The sequence below is a fragment of the Taeniopygia guttata genome, chromosome 3 (assembly GCF_048771995.1).
Source record: "Taeniopygia guttata chromosome 3, bTaeGut7.mat, whole genome shotgun sequence".
In the NCBI taxonomy this organism is placed as follows: Eukaryota; Metazoa; Chordata; class Aves; order Passeriformes; family Estrildidae; genus Taeniopygia; species Taeniopygia guttata.
This window is the reverse complement of record NC_133027.1, coordinates 40,640,007-40,658,576: the sequence shown is the minus strand read 5'-3', so window position 1 is coordinate 40,658,576 and position 18,570 is coordinate 40,640,007. Positions and strand designations below refer to the sequence as shown.

General features: G+C 40.3%; 1 protein-coding gene and 1 non-coding gene across 5 annotated transcripts in view; one reads left to right on the top strand and one right to left on the bottom strand.

Annotated features, from left to right (window-relative positions):
* Positions 1-17,826, bottom strand: part of UFL1 (UFM1 specific ligase 1) — a 29,606-nt gene extending 11,780 nt beyond the window's left edge. Inside the window, exons 1-11 of one of the 2 annotated variants that reach the window (XM_030267617.4) lie at positions 17,673-17,826; positions 16,865-17,010; positions 15,955-15,983; positions 15,114-15,211; positions 14,149-14,263; positions 13,783-13,913; positions 13,094-13,152; positions 9,627-9,773; positions 8,383-8,558; positions 7,517-7,696; positions 201-321 (exon numbers count right to left, since the gene is read on the bottom strand). In XM_030267617.4, coding sequence (XP_030123477.4) covers positions 201-321; positions 7,517-7,696; positions 8,383-8,558; positions 9,627-9,773; positions 13,094-13,152; positions 13,783-13,913; positions 14,149-14,263; positions 15,114-15,211; positions 15,955-15,983; positions 16,865-17,010; positions 17,673-17,749 — 1,279 coding nt within the window. In that variant the 5' untranslated portion in view covers positions 17,750-17,826. Of the gene's footprint in view, positions 1-200; positions 322-7,516; positions 7,697-8,382; positions 8,559-9,626; positions 9,774-13,093; positions 13,153-13,782; positions 13,914-14,148; positions 14,264-15,113; positions 15,212-15,954; positions 15,984-16,864; positions 17,011-17,672 lie in introns of those variants that run through there. The other variant, XM_030267618.4, reaches the window with a different exon arrangement.
* Positions 17,827-18,124: 298 nt separating this feature from the next.
* The window catches only part of LOC116808022 (uncharacterized), a 30,594-nt gene continuing 30,148 nt past the window's right edge, over positions 18,125-18,570 (top strand). For all 3 annotated transcript variants that reach the window (XR_012054973.1, XR_012054971.1, XR_012054976.1), the window contains exon 1: positions 18,125-18,570. This is a non-coding gene — a transcript (uncharacterized protein).

Below are 18,570 nucleotides of genomic sequence, written 5' to 3'. Positions count from 1 at the left end.
ATGGGCATAGCTGACATGTATGCACATGCACAGTATAATGGTAAGCAGTTGGATTATTTCTTAAATATCTTAAGCAATGGACTGGAAGCATGTAATGGACTAAAAAATATACTATCTTTATACGAGAGTATTTCAAAGATAAAACAAGTTTGTTTTGTTTGTTTTTTTTTTTTAGCTTAAGCTGAATACTGATATTTTACCTGTTGCCTTTTTTCTTCTTTCATCCTTTTTGTCTTTTTTATTAGCATATGAGTTCTCTAAACAAGAAGCCTGTTTTAAATCTTCTTCAGTGATTAAATTAACAGGGTTGTTTTTAATTTCCTAAAATGAAGAACATGCACATCAGAGCAAAAAGATACACACAGCAATGGAAGAAACGTTTAAGCCATATGGCCATTTTGAAGTACACTGTTATGTGTAGTAGATATAATTTGCGCCATTTCTAATATGATATATGTGATATTGAATATTTGTTAGAGTATACATGTTTGTATTAAGATTTCCCCCCTCACAAGCACAGGTGAGACCGGGTGTAGATTGGAAACTGATTTACAAGTAAGAAGGTACTCGCCAGGAGATGGGCCATGTCTGGAGAGATACAGAAACCCCAGGTGCTGATCGTTAGCGTGAATGACCCGAGATAGATATCATGGAAATCCTGAGGCAGATACATATGAATACAGCGTTCCCGTAAATTCCATCAAAGGATTCAACAAACTCCAGACAGTGATTTGTTCTCCCTCATCACCAAAAAAGAAAATCTTATTAACATATGGACTCTGAATAGAAGAAAAGACTGATTGTTGAAATCTTAGCCTCAGGCAGAATTTTCCCTATAAAAACTGCTTGTACCAGGATGGAGGCGTGTGGACAGAGAGGAAAACCTCTGCTGAGGCTGACCTCTTTGTTGCACACCCAGGGCCGACCCCGGGCTCGGCTCTGTTCTTTCCTTGTGGCTGGCTAGATAAAAATTGATTGTAAAATAAATATTTTATTTTTCATATTAATTTGGCTGAACAAATTTTCATTTATAACAAACTTGGTGACCCCGACGTGATCTGGTTTGGGGGTATCCTGGGAGTTCCCTCTCCTGGATCCGGGCGGCGCCCTGCTGATTTTAGCAGCCGGACAGGACTGCAGAACCCCACGGAACCAACCAGATTCCAAAAGCAGCAAAAAAAGCCACATTAAGGAAAGGATATAAACGGGCCCAGAGCTCTCGGAATTCGGAGCTAAATCTCCGAGGCTGCAGCAATTTTTCACTCGTAAAATCAACGTGCACGAAGAATCCACGCGGGAAAAGGAGCCGTGAGTACTGCGTGGTTGGGTGGCGCGTGGGTGGGTGTGTGTTTGAGTGAGACGTGGCATAGCCACGGCGCGAGTGCGGACCCCAATAAACCGCAGTTCCACTAGCCCGAGAGGGCGGTGGTCGGCTACGGGGGAAGCGAATGGACTCGGGTATACTCACAACACGCATACGACCTGAAACTCTGGGAGTTTACAGGGATCCACTCACGGACGGGTCGGGGGAGGGAAGGTACGTTCTCGTGGACTCGAGAAATTGGTAAACCTCACCGGCTCTGGGCTCGGGGAGCCCAGGAAAACAAGTAAAAGAGAGCTCACTCATTTCCCAGCCGAAAAACCCACAGATCGGTTCGCTGTGTGGTCATTTAGGTTGGCAAGGTTCAGTCGAGAGAAAGACCGGTTTAAACACTTGGTAAAAACTCAGTTCGGGGTAGGACTGAAATAAATATTTTAGCACGCGGGTAACTGACTTCTTGGAACAACTTGTGGACACTGACTTGGAATACGGTAAGAAAACTTTAAATATGGGACAAGTGAACAGTAAAATACCCCTTAAGTTAATGTTTTAAAAGGCTGCGCAGCTCCGTGTAGCCGCAGGCAGCGTGGCTTTGCAGTTTTTAAAACTCGCGCGGCGGCGGCTCCCGGTGGCGGCGGCTTCGGTTTCCCCGCGGCGGGAGGGGGAAGCGGAGGAGGCTCCGACTTACGCCGATAGCGGCGGGAGCGGCGGCGGCTCCGGTGGCGGCTCCAGTGGCGGCGGGGGGAGCACGGCTCGAGCTTTCCTGCCACACATGGGCAGCGGGGAGAGCCCGGCTCGGCTTTCCTGACACGCACGGGCAGCGGGGGGGAGCACGGCTCGGGCTTTCCTGCCACACATGGGCAGCGGGGAGAGCCCGGCTCGGGCTTTCCTGCCACGCACGGGCAGCGGGGGGGAGCCCGGCTCGGGCTTTCCTGCCATGCACGGGCAGCACTGGTCGCCGCTCGGCCACGTGGCGTGGGAAAACCCAGTCCTGCAGGCGGCAGTTTTAAAAACAGCACAAGCTGCTGCTACTACTCTGCAGGGCTGGAATCTAAGTGCTTTTAGCTTCTCGACCACGGGTTTTTGGGAATCGGTAGCGAATTTGTCTTGTTTCTGATCAGTATAAAGTTGTGCTGTGCATTTTACGCCTAAAATGAGAGTGGGACAATAAAGAGCTAGATTATGCCAGGCTATAGAAGACATGCCAGCGCGCGGCTGTTCCCTATTAAGACAACTGGCTACAAGGTAAGGACGGGGCAGCTGCTACCCCCATACCAAGTTCCTCCATCACAAGCACAAGTCTCGGCAGCCTCCACTCCCCCGCTCCCCCCCCCCCCCCAGATCAGTCTGCACCACCACCTAATACACAAGTCTCTGATGCAGGCGCTCCGGGACCGTCCCAACCCCCACCCCCCCCTCCACACAGCCCTGGGAGACACACACACGCGCATGCCACCCCGGGAAAAAGCCCGTCCCCTCCTGCCAGTAGAACTCGAAAAAAAAAAAAAAACCCAAGGAAAAGAAACACGGGAGATAGCGATGATGAAAGGGACAGACCTAATCTAATACCCCTTAAGGGGGGTCCCCACAGCTCCCGGAATAATTAGGTTTGTAAATATTCCCATTAACACGGGAGATGTAAGGGCTTTCAAAAAGGAAATAGGAAAATTGATGGATGATCCATTGGGGGTGGCAGAAAGGTTGGACGAATTTTTGAGAGATAGCATATATTCATATGATGATATCTCGGCTATATTAAGATCCTTGTTTAATACTGAAGAGCGAGATATGATAAGGCAGACTGCCATAAAAGACTGGGAATTCAGAAACCCCCAGGGTGGGGGCGGAGCAGAAAAGTAGCCAAAACAAAGTCCATCATGGACCGACCCTAAATCCCCTGTGGGAGTGGTCCTTTTAAAAACACAATTCGTTACTAAATCATGGGAAGACATTCGAAGAAGTTAGGAAAAAAGATAGATAATTGGCAAGAGAAGAGCTTACAGAAACTATTGAGGGAAGCACAAAAGGTATATACGAGAAGGGATGAGGAGAAACAAAAAAACGCAGGCCAGGGTGTTGGTGACGGCAGTAAGGGAAGCACAAGCAAAAACGGCTGAGTCATCAGCTCCGACCCGGAGGCCCCAGGGAAAGCCGGCACACACCCAAAAAAAAAAAAAAAAAAAAAAAAAAAAAAAAAACAGGTAAGTGCCCCTGAATGTTTTTACTATAAAAAGAAAGGACACCTCAAGAGGGACTGTAAGAAACGAATAAAGGATGAAAAAGTCTTTCAAGAAGAATAGAGGTGTCAGGGGCTTTATAATCTGGGGTCACAGACATCAAGAGAGCCCTTGATAAAATTGAAGGTTGGACCCCAAAAACAGGAACTAGTCTTTTTAGTTGATTCTGGAGCAGAAAAAACCACAGTTCAAAGACTGCCTCCTGGATGTATCAAAGGTAAAGATTTCATGACTGTGATTGGAGCTAAAAGGGAGCCCTTTCAAGTCCCTGTCCTAAGGAATGTAGAAATAAAATCAGATAATAAAATCTGTGCTGGGGATGTTTTATTAGTAGAAGAAACAGAATACAATTTATTGGGAAGGGATTTAATGGTGATGTTAAGAATAAGTATAATTGCAAAAGACTCACAACGCATGGTAAGTTTATACAACCTAACTACTGAGGATGAAAAGATCCCAGGGTTTGGCACATTCCAGGGGAAGCTGGAAATTAGACAGAACCAAATCACATTAAAATTGAGAGACCAGAGGACCCCATAAAGGTAAAAACAGTATCCCATCTCCCTAGAGGGAAGGAAGGGATTGAAAAAGAGGCACTTTGGAGCCCTGCATGTCAAGACATAATACACCTATATTGGCAGTCCAAAAATCAGATGGTAAAGATCGGCTGGTACAAAAACCTAAGAGCAGTAAATCAGAGAACAAAAACCCTGTTTCCCACGGTCTCTAATACTTCTTTTCCTCAAGGGTTTGTAGACTCACCAAATCTCTTTGGCCAAGCCCTGGAAAAAGTGCTTAAGAGTTTGTGCCAGTCCAGGGAACCAAACTATTGCAATATGTAGACAACTTATTAGTAGCTGGCTCTAAGGAGGACAAAGTAAAGACTGGAACTATAGCTCTGTTGAACTTCCTGGGAGGACGGGAGGGGTGATAAAATCTAGGCCCCTGAATGCAGGGCAGTCAGCTCAGGCATGTGAACTGTATGCAGTATACAGGGCTTTGCTGGGTCTTGAAAGGAAAAAGGAGACAATTTTCACTAATTCCAAATATGCATTGGGGAGGGGGGTGCACACCTTTGAGAAAATCTAAGAAAAAAGATTGATTCATGAAGAAATAATTAAACAAATCCTAAAAGCCATTAGAGGGCCAGAAGCTATTGCTATAGTCCATATAAAAGGACACCAAACCAAGATGCAATTCAGGACTCGGGAGAACAATTTAGCAGATAAAGAGGCAAAAAGTGCTGCTTTGCTAAAGGTAAGTGCCCCAGAGATTTAAAAAAAAAAAAAAGGAGATGCTCAAGAATTCCCCCCCACCCCTCTAGAACAGAGACAGAGGCTTATCAAAAGATCGGGAGACAGTTAAAAGGAAGTAAGTAGAAGTTACCAGATGGGAGGAAATTATTGTCAAAAGAATACACTAAGAAGATTAAATTTTTACACCAACAGACACACTGGGGGGCCCGAGCTCTGGCAGAGCAGTTCCGGAAATTCTTCAGCTGCAAAAGTATATGTAAATTGGCTAAACAAAAAGTACAAGGGTGCGTAACTTAAATAAAAATACCACACCCCATAGCACCCTCCGAGTTCTGGGTCACTCAAAAGAATTAATCAAATGCTAGGAGTCCAATTAGCCAAATTGGTGTTAAAAACAAATGTCATAAATAAAATACATCCCATTCCCCATTCTGAAATGGGATTTCCACCTTCTGAAATGTTACATGAGATACCTTATATCTCAAGGGGGTAATCATGCAACACAACACCCCAACCCCCCCCCCCTTAGACTTTTTAATATATACAGCAATAAGTAAAATACATCCTGAAGACAAAATACTGGTAAAAACATAAAAAGAGTCAACATTCACGCCTCATTAAGAGAGACCCTATATTATCCTTTTAACTACAAATACTGCCATACAAACTGCAAAAAAGGAGCAGACACACGCGTCAAAAAGTCGATCTCCAGGACCGGGCACCAGAGTAGAAATCACTCGCCCCCAGAAACTTGAAGATGATCCTGCCCAGCCAAGTAAAAAAACGGAGAGCATCTCTATCAAACGTTCTTTGCCAGAAGTGTAACTATTATCCTCTCATACATTTCTCTTACAAATACTGTCATAAAGTTTAAAATGTTCGTTACTGACTTAAATCAAGTGGGTTGTGTGAGAAGTGCTCTGAGCAGGAAAAAGACCTGACTAGCCGTTTTCTAGTAATAGCCACAAGGCTAATATTATTCTAATTAGATTCAATAATCTAAGTTTTAGGTTTTTTTTCTTTCTCTCTTTTTCTCATCTCAAGAGGGATTAAGGGGGAAATTACAAACAAACGCTAAAATTATTATTGTTGAGTGTCATAGATTGAACAACATACCCTGCAGTGCAGACGCTAGTAAACTACACCAGTGAGGCATCTTTAAACAGGATATGCGGCTCAGCCTTGGTATGAAACCACAGACAAAGATCCCTGCTGCCAAGAAGATGCCTCACCCCGCCGCTGGATGCACCCCAGTGGGCGCTGGGAACGGCAGAGGGGTCCCAGCAGTGGAAGTAGTCCCGGCGAGCCTGAGCCTAACCTTGTGCCTCAGTAACCTCCCAATCCTGAGAAGGGGGAACTCAGTGACAAATACCCAGAAGAAATCACCTCTTACCTCATAGAACTGCAGCAGGGGCTAGCCTAATAAACGTTGTCTTGACACAAACACTCAACAGAGGGTGTACAAATTCAAAAAAAAAATAAAAAACATACCTTGAAAACGGACAGTCAGCTCATAAACCGCATAAAAAGAGCACAAATAGATATAGTTTATAACAAATATATTAGTACTACATGGGTTAGGAAAAACAAAAGTCTGTTTTGTAACTTATTTTCAAGCTAATTCACCGTGTTATAACCCAAACAAATTTGATATGTGTATAATAGAGAAAACATACCGGGTGGGTGCTAGATAAATGAATAGTTGAGACAAATAAAAGAAAGACACAAACCCACAAATCTTACCACAGAATCCCAAATGAAGACTAAAATATATAAACTCTGTAGTTTTATATCGAATAAAATAAAAAGTAAGGCGCAAATTAATAAGTTAATATAAAAGGTGGGGGATTGTTATGTGTAGTAGATATAATTTGCGCCATTTCTAATATGATATATGTGATATTGAATATTTGTTAGAGTATACATGTTTATATTAAGATTTCCCCCCTCACAAGCACAGGTGAGACCGGGTGTAGATTGGAAACTGATTTACAAGTAAGAAGGTACTCGCCAGGAGATGGGCCATGTCTGGAGAGATACAGAAACCCCAGGTGCTGATCGTTAGCGTGAATGACCCGAGATAGATATCATGGAAATCCTGAGGCAGATACATATGAATACAGCGTTCCCGTAAATTCCATCAAAGGATTCAACAAACTCCAGACAGTGATTTGTTCTCCCTCATCACCAAAAAAGAAAATCTTATTAACATATGGACTCTGAATAGAAGAAAAGACTGATTGTTGAAATCTTAGCCTCAGGCAGAATTTTCCCTATAAAAACTGCTTGTACCAGGATGGAGGCGTGTGGACAGAGAGGAAAACCTCTGCTGAGGCTGACCTCTTTGTTGCACACCCAGGGCCGACCCCGGGCTCGGCTCTGTTCTTTCCTTGTGGCTGGCTAGATAAAAATTGATTGTAAAATAAATATTTTATTTTTCATATTAATTTGGCTGAACAAATTTTCATTTATAACATACACGAATGAAACATCATGTTTTCCAAGTGCAACTCAAGAGACTGGACTTTCTCAGTGCACCACAATATCAATTACACCCATTAAATATATGTTGTTCATTTTTCTTGCTTCTCTAGTTGTAGTTCAGATGAGATGTACAGAAACCATAACAATGACTGCAAAGTCCCATGAGCTTTACTCTCTCAATGTGCACTGCATCTTGACCAATAAAAAACCTACTGTACCTTTTCTGCTTTCTGCTGCATCAGATCAGAAAAGAGGTCGGCACAGCTGCTTAGAAATTTCTCACTGACTGCAATGGTGTCATTGAAGACTAAACCTGAAGAGCTTTTGTTTAAAGATCTCATCACTTGCTGGAGCAAAATCCCAACATCTTCTACTGACAATGAGGTGGGCAGAAGAGTCTAGGGTGAAGAAAATTAAAATACAACAGCCTAGTAAGTGGATAAACAGAATAGACACAGGCCTTTTGATAACTGCTAACTATTTAGAAAGCATTGTGCCTTTCAAATTAAGCTATAATTTAAGAGTTCACACTATTTTAAATCTAATATGGCAAATCTGCATTGCTCTAGAAATATGTGTTGCCTCTGGGCAAATGCATGGCAACTTCTTCAAAATGAAGCTCAACAGCTACAAAGCAACACCAAACACAGAACAACAGCAGCACTTAAGAACAACAAAGGCAGCGCTGTAAGGCCTAAAATCAGGACTTAGGACAAAGCAAGTGGCGAAGATCCCTCTGATCACCAAGTGTTGTAAGCATTTAGTTTACACATTTTCTCAAAAAAAAAAAAGAGCCCAACAGAAACATATTGCTCTCTAGCAGAGAAATGCACTAGTGTTGAAATGAAATGAAAGTCAGTCTTACATATCTATAAACTGAATGCCAGTATGTCCTTCCCCTGTTTTTGTTCAGACCAAAGGCAAATAATGCCCTTTTATTTGTCATTTTAATTATACTGAATTATAATTCTGTGTCTGACAACACAGACTTTCATTATACATATGTGTAGTTTCAATAAAGTATCATTTGACAGAAAAGTAAGAAAAAATAAATAAGTCCAACAACAACTGACGGATTGCTTACTGCTACATCTATCCAGTTTCCAGAGCTGATGGCTTCCTCCACAGAGGCTTCAACTTGATCCACAATTTCTTGACCAACACAAGCTGCTCTCAGAAATAAGAGCTGTGCCGACTTGTATCTTTTTTTAATGTAGCCTGCTGGGTCAGGGATGCCAAGTCTAGACAATGCATCAAATTCTATAAAATAGTTAGATAACTGTTATTTAGTTCCTTCTTATACATAAAAGATCTTATGGGATGCCTTTATTTTGAAAGCAGGAAATGAAGTGTTACACATATTTTTACACAAGTAAATGCAGCCTTAAGCAAATGCTGACCTAAAACTTAGTTCAGTAAAAGCTACATCTAAATGTTGTTAATAGAAGATTAAATCATGGATGTGACTTTGATCTGAGTTTAGAAAATTTGGGTTTTTTTGAATTCTTATACCATGAAGTTTATATTTGCAATCATATCTTTCCAAAGTATTCCAATATAACATGAAAAATATTTACAATATATACAGTGTTTTGTTTTCAACTATTTAGCAGTTTATACTTAAGATGTGGGGAAAACATTCAAAGACTGTCAGACACTCCAGACAGTCAAGCAGTATCACAGAAACAATACTGTCATTTTACGTTAATGTGAACCTTTTTAATCTTCAAGAGTAACTGCTACTTAGGGATTGGCCCTTTGGGACCATAACGGGACATTCCTCTCTTTATTCAGATCCACATTTTCCCACAGCTTGTGGCATTTCAAAACACCATAATTCCATCACTCAGCTTGAAGTTAGATAGAATTGTCTGGATTCAAATAAGGACTTTAGTGCTTCTCACTCCAGTTCTACAAATATTATTTTGGAAAAAAATTCTTCCTGAGCACTGCGTGTTTGGACTACTAGCAGCCAAAGTTTGGTTGCAATCTGGACATTTGGCCTGAAACTCCAGCCACAATGATCTGAAAAGTCTACAATGAACAGGCTAATCAATGTCTTCAGAGCAATAACAAAAACAGCATTTATAATTGTTTGTGAGAAATAGTTACTGTTTAGCAGTATGGTCTCCTCTGCTGAAATTGTGATAAAGTAACACACATCATTATGAGTAAGATGGTCTTTCAGCAAAGGAGTATCAGCCACTGCATTGATTTCCACTTCTCCTTGTAAGGCTTCACCCTAAGCACTAGCTATATTAAGATAAGACCAATTATCTGCACTAGTTTTAGAAAGCCATTTTATCTGTAAGAATACAGATTAATTACCTAAGTAGCCATTCTGCTTGAAAAAGGAATCCACCCATTTGTTCTGTGTTCTGGAATAGATGTCTGGAACAAACACAGCCTTATCCTGTCTCCCACCAACCACGGTGCCTTTTAGACGACCAGCATTAACAAGTTCTTCTAGCAAAGCTACAAAAGGAAAAGAAGTGAAGGGATATTTCCTAAGTTAGTGTATCCATCAATCAAAAAATAGTCATTATTTTCCCTGGCTCGTTTCTTCTTTCTTTCCACCAGTCAGTTTGTGCTTGTTCTAGTGAAACATTGCCAAGCTCTATCAATTATTTTTAACACTTAAGAGAATTTCTTCACAAAAGCTCTGGAAATCAGACAATGTTTCCAAAGAGTGAGACAAAATGGCAGGATCAAAATATTTTTTATTGAACATATGCCTGGTCACTTTTAGCTTTTAATTTAAAAAATGCAGACATAACAGAATCTTTTTTCTGGACAGAAGAGTAAAATATACTAGCATTTTATTAATAATTTCTATTTGATTTCACTGCTTGCATGTTAACCAAAATGGAAAAAAAAAAGATCTGAACACAGAAAATGACATGAAAAGTTATGACCTAAACTGCATAACACAGTTGCCAATAATAACTCCTTGAAAACACACAAATACTGCTGACAAAGAACATATTGGCAACTGGTGGCACCAAAGTCCTAAGACTTCTTGATATTAAATAAGATTTTTGAAATCCATTTAAGTTGCATAGGAATATCTGATTTGCCTCCTTTGATCTGCTTCTGCCTTTTTGTAATACAAGAGATATATTTTAAAAAATCAGTAACATCAACTGCTAACTCTGCTGATTTCCAGAGCTTTGCCAGATGGCTTTTTTTAATACTCAGTTTATGTTCATTTCTATTTCATTAAAAGACAAGTTTTGCTCTGGAACAAGACATTAAATGGTATTACATGGCAAGGCTTCTTCCTCATTAAATAGAAGCAGCAATCAACAATTCAACATGCTTAGTACAGCACACACAGGTTTAACTCACTTATGCAGGAAAGTTTACCTGAAAGCCCAGTTCCAGAAGAAACAGTGCACAGCAAATCATTATAGTTTTTGTCAGATATGCCCATAGTGTAAAGGAGCTTCTATAAGCTAGCAACTATTGAACACAACTGCAACTAGCAAAGCTGAACAATACTTACACTGAAAAAAAATGCAGCAGAAAGAGAAACTGATTTAAACAAGATATAGCTTTATGTAATTTAAGACAAGAGCCAGAAATTCATGTTCTGCCATGGTTCAGTTGCAACAAATAGAATGGAACTTTTAAGACCAATTCAGGAAATAAATTTTTTTTATATACTTCCTAATATTTTAGTTGCCCTAGAAAATAGAGTCAAGGTGTCTATTCCACTTAAGCAATTGTCAGATAATACAGAATGGTTCTCTGTTTGCAATTTCAACTTCATTTTATTCAAAGATATTAGGAAAAAGAATTAGACTTTCCTAGAACTCCACAAAACTGGTTGAAAAATCTATTCATGAAGGGAAAGAAAAAATCTATTCTTTACAGAAAGAAGATGTCAGAAGAAAGGAGGTGAAATGAAGACATCAATTAAATTCTGTATTTTATCAAGTGCCAGTTCTAAAAGTCCAGGGCATAGGAGGTGCTCTCAGTGACTTCAGAGACCATTGCTACAATTATGTCTAGATAGTATTTTGTTTTAAAACAACAGGATCCCTGTAGAACTAACATGAATTCTCATTTATTTTTAAAGGTTACCAAATAGCTTGTAGGGTCCTATTAGGTCTCCATCAAAGCCTGACAAAGATGGTAAGTGTCCCTCAATGTCAGTTCTATACCAGTAACATAATGTCCAGAAATTAATAACACCTGTGATTTCATTATGCTTTATAATTATTGTTTTACCTTTAAGAATTTCTCATTTTTAAAACTTTTTATTGTAACTTTTATGAGAGCTTAAGATGAATAGCATCACATCTATGTGAAAGAACCTCAGAAAAACGTTTATCTTGTCTAAACCCAAGTATTGATTAAATAATTAGCTGTTTGTAAATAATACAAATATTACATTGAACTTACATTTTTATTTTAGAGGAGACAGAAAATTGATGAAGACCACTTTTAAACACATTGTTAACAGTGACAGACATAAAAAGTTAAAAGGAACACCATTAAAATGTTTTTTTTCAAGTTTCCAACATTTGTGAAATGGAAATTGTATCTCAGCAAATGGACATAATAACATCTGGCAGTGAATAAAAAGATAAAACGTTCTTTGAAACTTAGAAACTGCAGTGTTAATGAAAGAAAGTAAGAAAAACTAAAGAAGAGGATGAACAAACTCACTAAAAAAATCCCATGGAAGTACTTCTAGTATTGTCTACAATTTTGATGCTCACTGGTGTCAGGAAAATACCAGAATTTCAACTCAAATTAACACTGTACATCATCAAAGCATGACGATTTACTTGGAAGAGTTATCTGAAATAGACTGTAAGCAAATACTGAAATGTGATGGCTACTGAGACATTGTTATAATTCAATTTCATTGATTTTCTCTTTAATCTATGACAACTTGGAAGGCACATAAAAGAGAAAAAAAGGTGGAAATTTTAAATTGATCATGTGAGAGTGTTTATATGATTTTATTTAACCGCTAGGATTTAAATTTTTAATGAATATGCCTGTGGCAGAGAACAACAGGATAAGCAGAGAGATACTACAGTGGAGCTAAGTGAGCAGTGCCCTGAAAGCAAAAAGACTCAATCAAGAGAAGCATTAAGTTCATGAGAAGAGATAGAAAAAGATTAAAGGATTTTAAAAGACCAGCAGCACTTGGTTAGCCAGCACAGAAGACTAACAATGCTTGAAGCAGCATTTTTGAGAGATAGGAGAGGACACACAAAGTGACAAACAAGTAGAGCCTAAAGATTTCAGCAGCTGAATAGGGATTCTTTATGCATTTTATTTAGAAACGGAACAGTGGAAAATAAAAGCAAACAGTTTAAGGATACATTTTATCTCTCAGCATACAAAGTAATTTAACTAAGAGTATAACAAAAGCTTAGCCAGCATGATCACAGAAAAAAGTCAGTAAATAAAATCCTGAGCAATTAATGTCATTTGGCTACATAAAATCTGTCCCCTTTTGTGTGCTTCACTGATAAAACTGCCAGTAGCTAAGGGCATATAATGAAAGAGATTAATAAATAAGTACTGTACTTCTTGCATCATTCTGCCCCCAGAGGCATCTCGTCCACAAATGTTTTCATTGCTTTGCATGCAGAGAACATCCCTTCAGTTATGGATAGAACAAATGTTTTATTACTTTCTACACTAAAGAGAAACACATTGTTCTGTATTTCAGAATTAAGGCTATGTGCTGGAAAGCTTCTTTGAAAGCACACTTTTAATAAAGAAGAATGGATTTCCCAACAAATACACAAAATATTCTGAATGAAACTCACAGTAAAGTAAATGTTCTTGAAATCCATACCGAGTGATCAAGCTACTTACAGGTGTAGGCCTTCAGAAAAAAAAAAAAGAAAAACAAAACAATATAAATTAATGATATGCAACTGGTGTGGAGAATCCTGAAATGATAGCGGTTACTATAGATGAACATAGCCTCAGGGTACTACAGTGATGTTTAAAATAGCTTACAAGTGTATAATTCTGAACTACTGTGGAGTGATAACATAAAAGCTATGATAATTATTGTAAGGAAACTTCTACTTTGTTAAGTTTTCCTATTCCCATGAAGTAATACAAAGTTATTGATTTAATAAGAACAAGGTATCTCTAACCACATGTAGTGGCCACATCAATATGTAACTAAGGAGCAGCCGTGACAAGAGAACACATATTACACAAAGTAACAAAGAACTATAGAGTAACATTTTCTTCAGCCAAAACACTAACTTATGTTGTATAGGGTATAATGTTGTACTTCCCTTGTTTTTCAAAAGAGAATCTCCATTTCTAACAAGTGAGTCTAATGTAACTGAGAATTGGTCCTAGGAACTGAATTACACTTAGGGAAATCTATCCATAGGTCTTTTTTTTTTTCTTTTGTGTTTCAATCACAAGTGAATCTGGCCCATAAAGACTTGTTGCAAAAATATTTTAATATGTGGTTGCAGGCATTGCAATTTACCGAGTAATCGCAGTGAAGAGCCCACGAACGCGTGCTCGATGGCGGGACACAAAGGCTTCTGTAAAAATCACCCCACTGTTTTCCTGGTCTAGTTGTCCATGAATAATTCTGCCCAAACGCCTGGATAATGCCTGTAAATAGAAGAATTGAGCTTCTCCAAGCATGCCTTCTTCCATCAAATGTATGGGTATCTAATGACAGAAAACTTTGCAGAAAACTAAAGTATAGTTTGCAGATGTACCACAAAAACTAGGATTTAACCTTAGTATTAATTTTGTACAAAATGGTGACTTCAAGCCAAGGATATTGCAAAGATAAAGGAAGAACAACCAATCCTGTATTTGCCAGGTTGGTGGCTTTCATCACCTGTATCAGGAAGTCTCCTGGAAGGTCGTATGCCTTGCAGAGTTCCGATATTGTCACCTGGCCAGTTTCCTGTAGTTTATCATTTATTTCTTCTGCTAACTGATCCAGATAACTCCTTTAGTAAAAACAAGAAAAAAAAAAAAGACAACATATTAAGTGTGACATTCAAAGTCAGCCTCAAGATTACATACTGAATAACTGACCTCTTTTAAAATACCTCTTTCTGTTACACCTTTTCAAAAATAAACTAAAGTTATTTAAATGAATAAAGGAGAACAGTGTGAGTGAAAATGTATAAAAAGTGAAGTGTGGGTTTTTTTAAAAAGCCTGCTAAGCAGGTAGCTAGTATTAAGATGGGGCATCTATCTACTTGTATGAAAATTTCAAGCAAGAGAAAGAGGAAAACATTATGTCAATGAAAATTGGGAAACACCTTAACTAAGTGAGATAGGTCTTAACTATTTGAAGAGAGCCAGTACTTCATATTCTTTGACAAGAACAGATCCTGAAGCTCAATCAAGAAAAAGGACAACCCCATAAGAGTACTACTTCAGTGGTTGTAAGTGTGCTGGAAGCCATTAAAAAACTAGGTTAAACATCTTAGGCTTGTCAGGCAAAACAAGAGGTAGAAGGTTTGTCAATAGCTGAGGCAGACAGCAAAGCCAGAGAGCAAATGAGATCTGGCTGCTTTGCACGAAGACCGTGGGTGAGAAATGAAGCCTCTTAAATGTAGGACACCGAACACAGATGTTCAATAGGGCCTTCACACCGTGCATTCATTGGGTGCTTGGCTGAGATAGGTCTCACCTGCCAAAAGTAGCACTGATCACCACCAAGCAGCTCTAAGACCAGTCAGGAAAAATGTATTTCACTTCAGAAGCAACAAAGTTGGACATTATTTTTAGTCTGTGTTTTAAAAAATAAACACGGTATGAATTATCCATATTGCTCCTGAAGGTACTCACTCATTTATAAGCTGTCCCAGTACAAGCTGAATACCTTTTTCAGATTTAACAATGTCATTAGCTCTGTTTTCAATGTGCAGAAGGTCCACATTTATTACCTAAAAAAAAACTCTTATCAGAACTTTAAATTGAAAATCATTCTCAAACATTGAGATATTAGTTACACATTCCTATATTTTGAGGAAAGCTGCTCTTATTTTTTTATACTATTGCATACAAACACACTTGATCTATGTTTTGGACTAAAGCAGCAATCCTTTAGGGAAAAAAAAACCTCTCTTTGCAGGGTTAAAATAAACATAAATAATTTAAAAAAAAAAAAAAAAACAGAAAGCAGTAAGATAAAATAGGAAACTGGCTTTCAGAAAGGTTTTCTGTTTCCAAGTAATTTTGTTCCAGCCTGAAGGAAAAATTAGCCAGAAGAAGACTACTGCAGGACAAAGATTAGTGGAGACAAAGAATAATGAAGGAAGAGGGTAGAGTCAAAGAGGCATGCAAAGTTAATTATGCATGCTCCTGCACCTTTAAATTTAAATGGGTAACATATTTATTTTCTGTCTGCCCTCCTTAGTTTACAAAGAAAGAGTTCATAAACAAAAACAGTATATACCAGTAGTGATTTCAGGAGTCCTAGATTATCACTAAGCAGAGAGGTTTCAATAAGGCAATAAATGGACAGATTACTTAATCTGCACTACCCTGACATGAACTACCAGCTCTTCATAAAATTTTTTCTGTTTTAACAAAATAACTTAGCTGGAGTACAACTAATAGACTCCATAGTCACACTATACATAGTGAAGAAAAGAAAGAAGTATAAAGTTTTTATTACTAAAGTTACCTGTTGTAAGTCAACAATGTTAACTCGACCTTCAAGAAAAGTTAAAACACACTTTTAGTACATGAAACATATTTGAACAGATTTAGAATAAAGTACGGGTCATTGTGCACAAAATACTTAATTACTTTTTCTGTAGACCAATTAAACTAGTCCATGAGTGCCTAGAGATTGCTAAAACTTTCTACTTTTGAATGATGCTACTAACAAAAAGCCCAGCAAATTTTAATTCAGTCCAAACTGTCCCACTAGTATGATACACCATGGCAAAACTCAAACTGAGGCAAACCTGTGGTAACAGTGAGAAAATGGCTAATCTGTATGGACATAATAAGAAATTAATTTTTTAAACATATGACACCGTGAAATTAATCCTTAAGAATAAACCAAAGTACAATACACTGCCTGCTCATTAAAGCCATTGACAAAAAGCTATCTGAACTTCCTTACTTGCTTCCTTAGATATAGCCAAGTCATATCTTCCAATACAAGTGGCTCTTCACATTGGCAAAATAAAAGAACTTCTCAATGACAATTTACAAATACTATTATCACTATTGGTGTGAGAGGAGAATAACTTTGAAATTCCAAGACAAAGCCAAACATCTTGGCCTAATACAGTTTAATACTAAACTGTATTAAAACACCAAATTTCCTTCAAAAAGGATTTTTATACAACTTTTATGTCAGAAATTCCACATGGGTAAAAATAAACCAAATAGCATACCTTGAAACACTTCTCTAAAAACTTGACACAGATCCAAAAATAAAAGAGCAGCAGGTGAATTACTGTGTAGATGAATCAAACTGACTTTTTCTGAAAGATTAAGGGTACTGAAAGCTGTCAAATTCTTTCTGTAGACTTCAAAATTAACTTCCAAATCCAAAGGAAGAAGGAAAATGCCACACTTACCATCACAAACATGAAGCTCATCACGAATCTCCTTACTAATCTGTGCTGGAGTGACATACTCCTTGCCATCAAGCGTGTGCACTACTTCCAGCTGCTTTTCTGCGATCAGCTTTGTGACAATTTCTATACAGTTCCGTTCTGACAATCTTTCAGAAGCAGAAGGAGTCAGCAGTTAATTTTAAGGAAGAACTTGCTAAGATTACCTTTATAGTTTCAAACACACTAAACACAGGAAGTACAATGAAGATTGCTTGCAGTTCTTTGCGAATATACTTTTTCAGGCAAAGAAATTAATGTCTATATCCTGCTTATTACCCACCAAATCATCCATATGGCTTCACTTGAGCAGGTCATCTCAACACTTTTACTCTGCTCCTGAACAGCTATCAGCCCTGTCAGCTGTGAGAGCGCACCTGCTGATGAATTTAGGAACGCCTGTGATTAAAGAATTCGTGTCCATGACACTTCTGTGCGCTTTTGTTTTACTTCTGCGCATTTCGGATTCATTTTTCTTTAACAAAAACAAGTTCTGGCCAATATTCTCTCAACAAGTTCTCTCAACTAGTCAAGCAGACAGAAGGGTGAAACCGAGCAACTCGAACTTAGCTGTGACTACACACTCAGTCGCTTCCCCGGGCCCTCCCGTGCTCTGGGGTCCCACAAGGGACGCGGAGCGCCAGCAGCGGCACAGGGAACGGCAGCGGGGCCGGGCCCCGCGGGGTGCCCGGGCCGGGGGCCGCAGGGGACGGGGGCGGCAGGTGGGGGCGGCAGGCGGGGGCGGCAGGCGGTGCCGGCCCGCCCGGCTCACCTGTGGGCTACCTCGGCGAACTGCGCCCGCTGGAAATCGGCCGCCAGCTGCCGGATCTCCTCCCAGGCCGCCGCCATGGCGCAGCGACACGTCAGCCCCGGCCGGGCGGCGGCAGGCAGCGAGCGGCGCCGGCCTCCGCCCGCAGCGCCGCCCCGCGGCAAGGAGCTGCCCCTGGCGGGCTTGGTGATCAAACACAAACAAATAAAAGCGAAACACGGCAAAAGGAACGAAAAGCCGCGTCCGCAGCTGGCTCCGGCAGCTGGGTCCCGGCGGGGCGGGCACGGCAGCGGCTCTGCTGCGCTGCCCGCGGCGGCCCGAGAGCGGCCGCTCCGCTCGGGCCGGGGCTATCGCAACAGGGCCTGGGCTGTGAGCCCAGCTCTCAGCGTGAGCCGCGCTAGGAGCTGCCACTAGCGAAACCTGAAATGAAATTTAGCTGGGTGTGAGGTCAGTAGTGTCTCCGCTTAACGGGACCGCTGTTACACATTTATTTATTTAGAATTATTGAGCTGTCAGAGCAGAGGTGAGCTCCGCAGCCTTGAAGGCCTTTTGGGCGCTTATCTGGAGCTGCCTCGCCTGTGGCGGGAGCGGGAGCGCTGCACAGCGAGCAGAGCCTCGGCCGCCAGCGCCCGGCACCTCCCGGCGGGACAGCAGCAGCACCCGGCCAGCTGCCCAGCACCGGGCACGGGCTTCGGGCTGAGAGGCTCTGTCCTTGTCCCTCCAGATTTCCTGCTGCTCCCCGCGTGGCTGTTTTCACTGACCCTGTGGTCTGTTTTCACTGACCCTGACAGCCACGCTGCAGCACTGCCTTCTAAAAGTCACATGAAAATGGCTCTGGCAGGGCTGGTGTCGTGCTGGGCGTGGTTTAAACAGCGTGAGCAAAGATTTTGCAACTGGCATA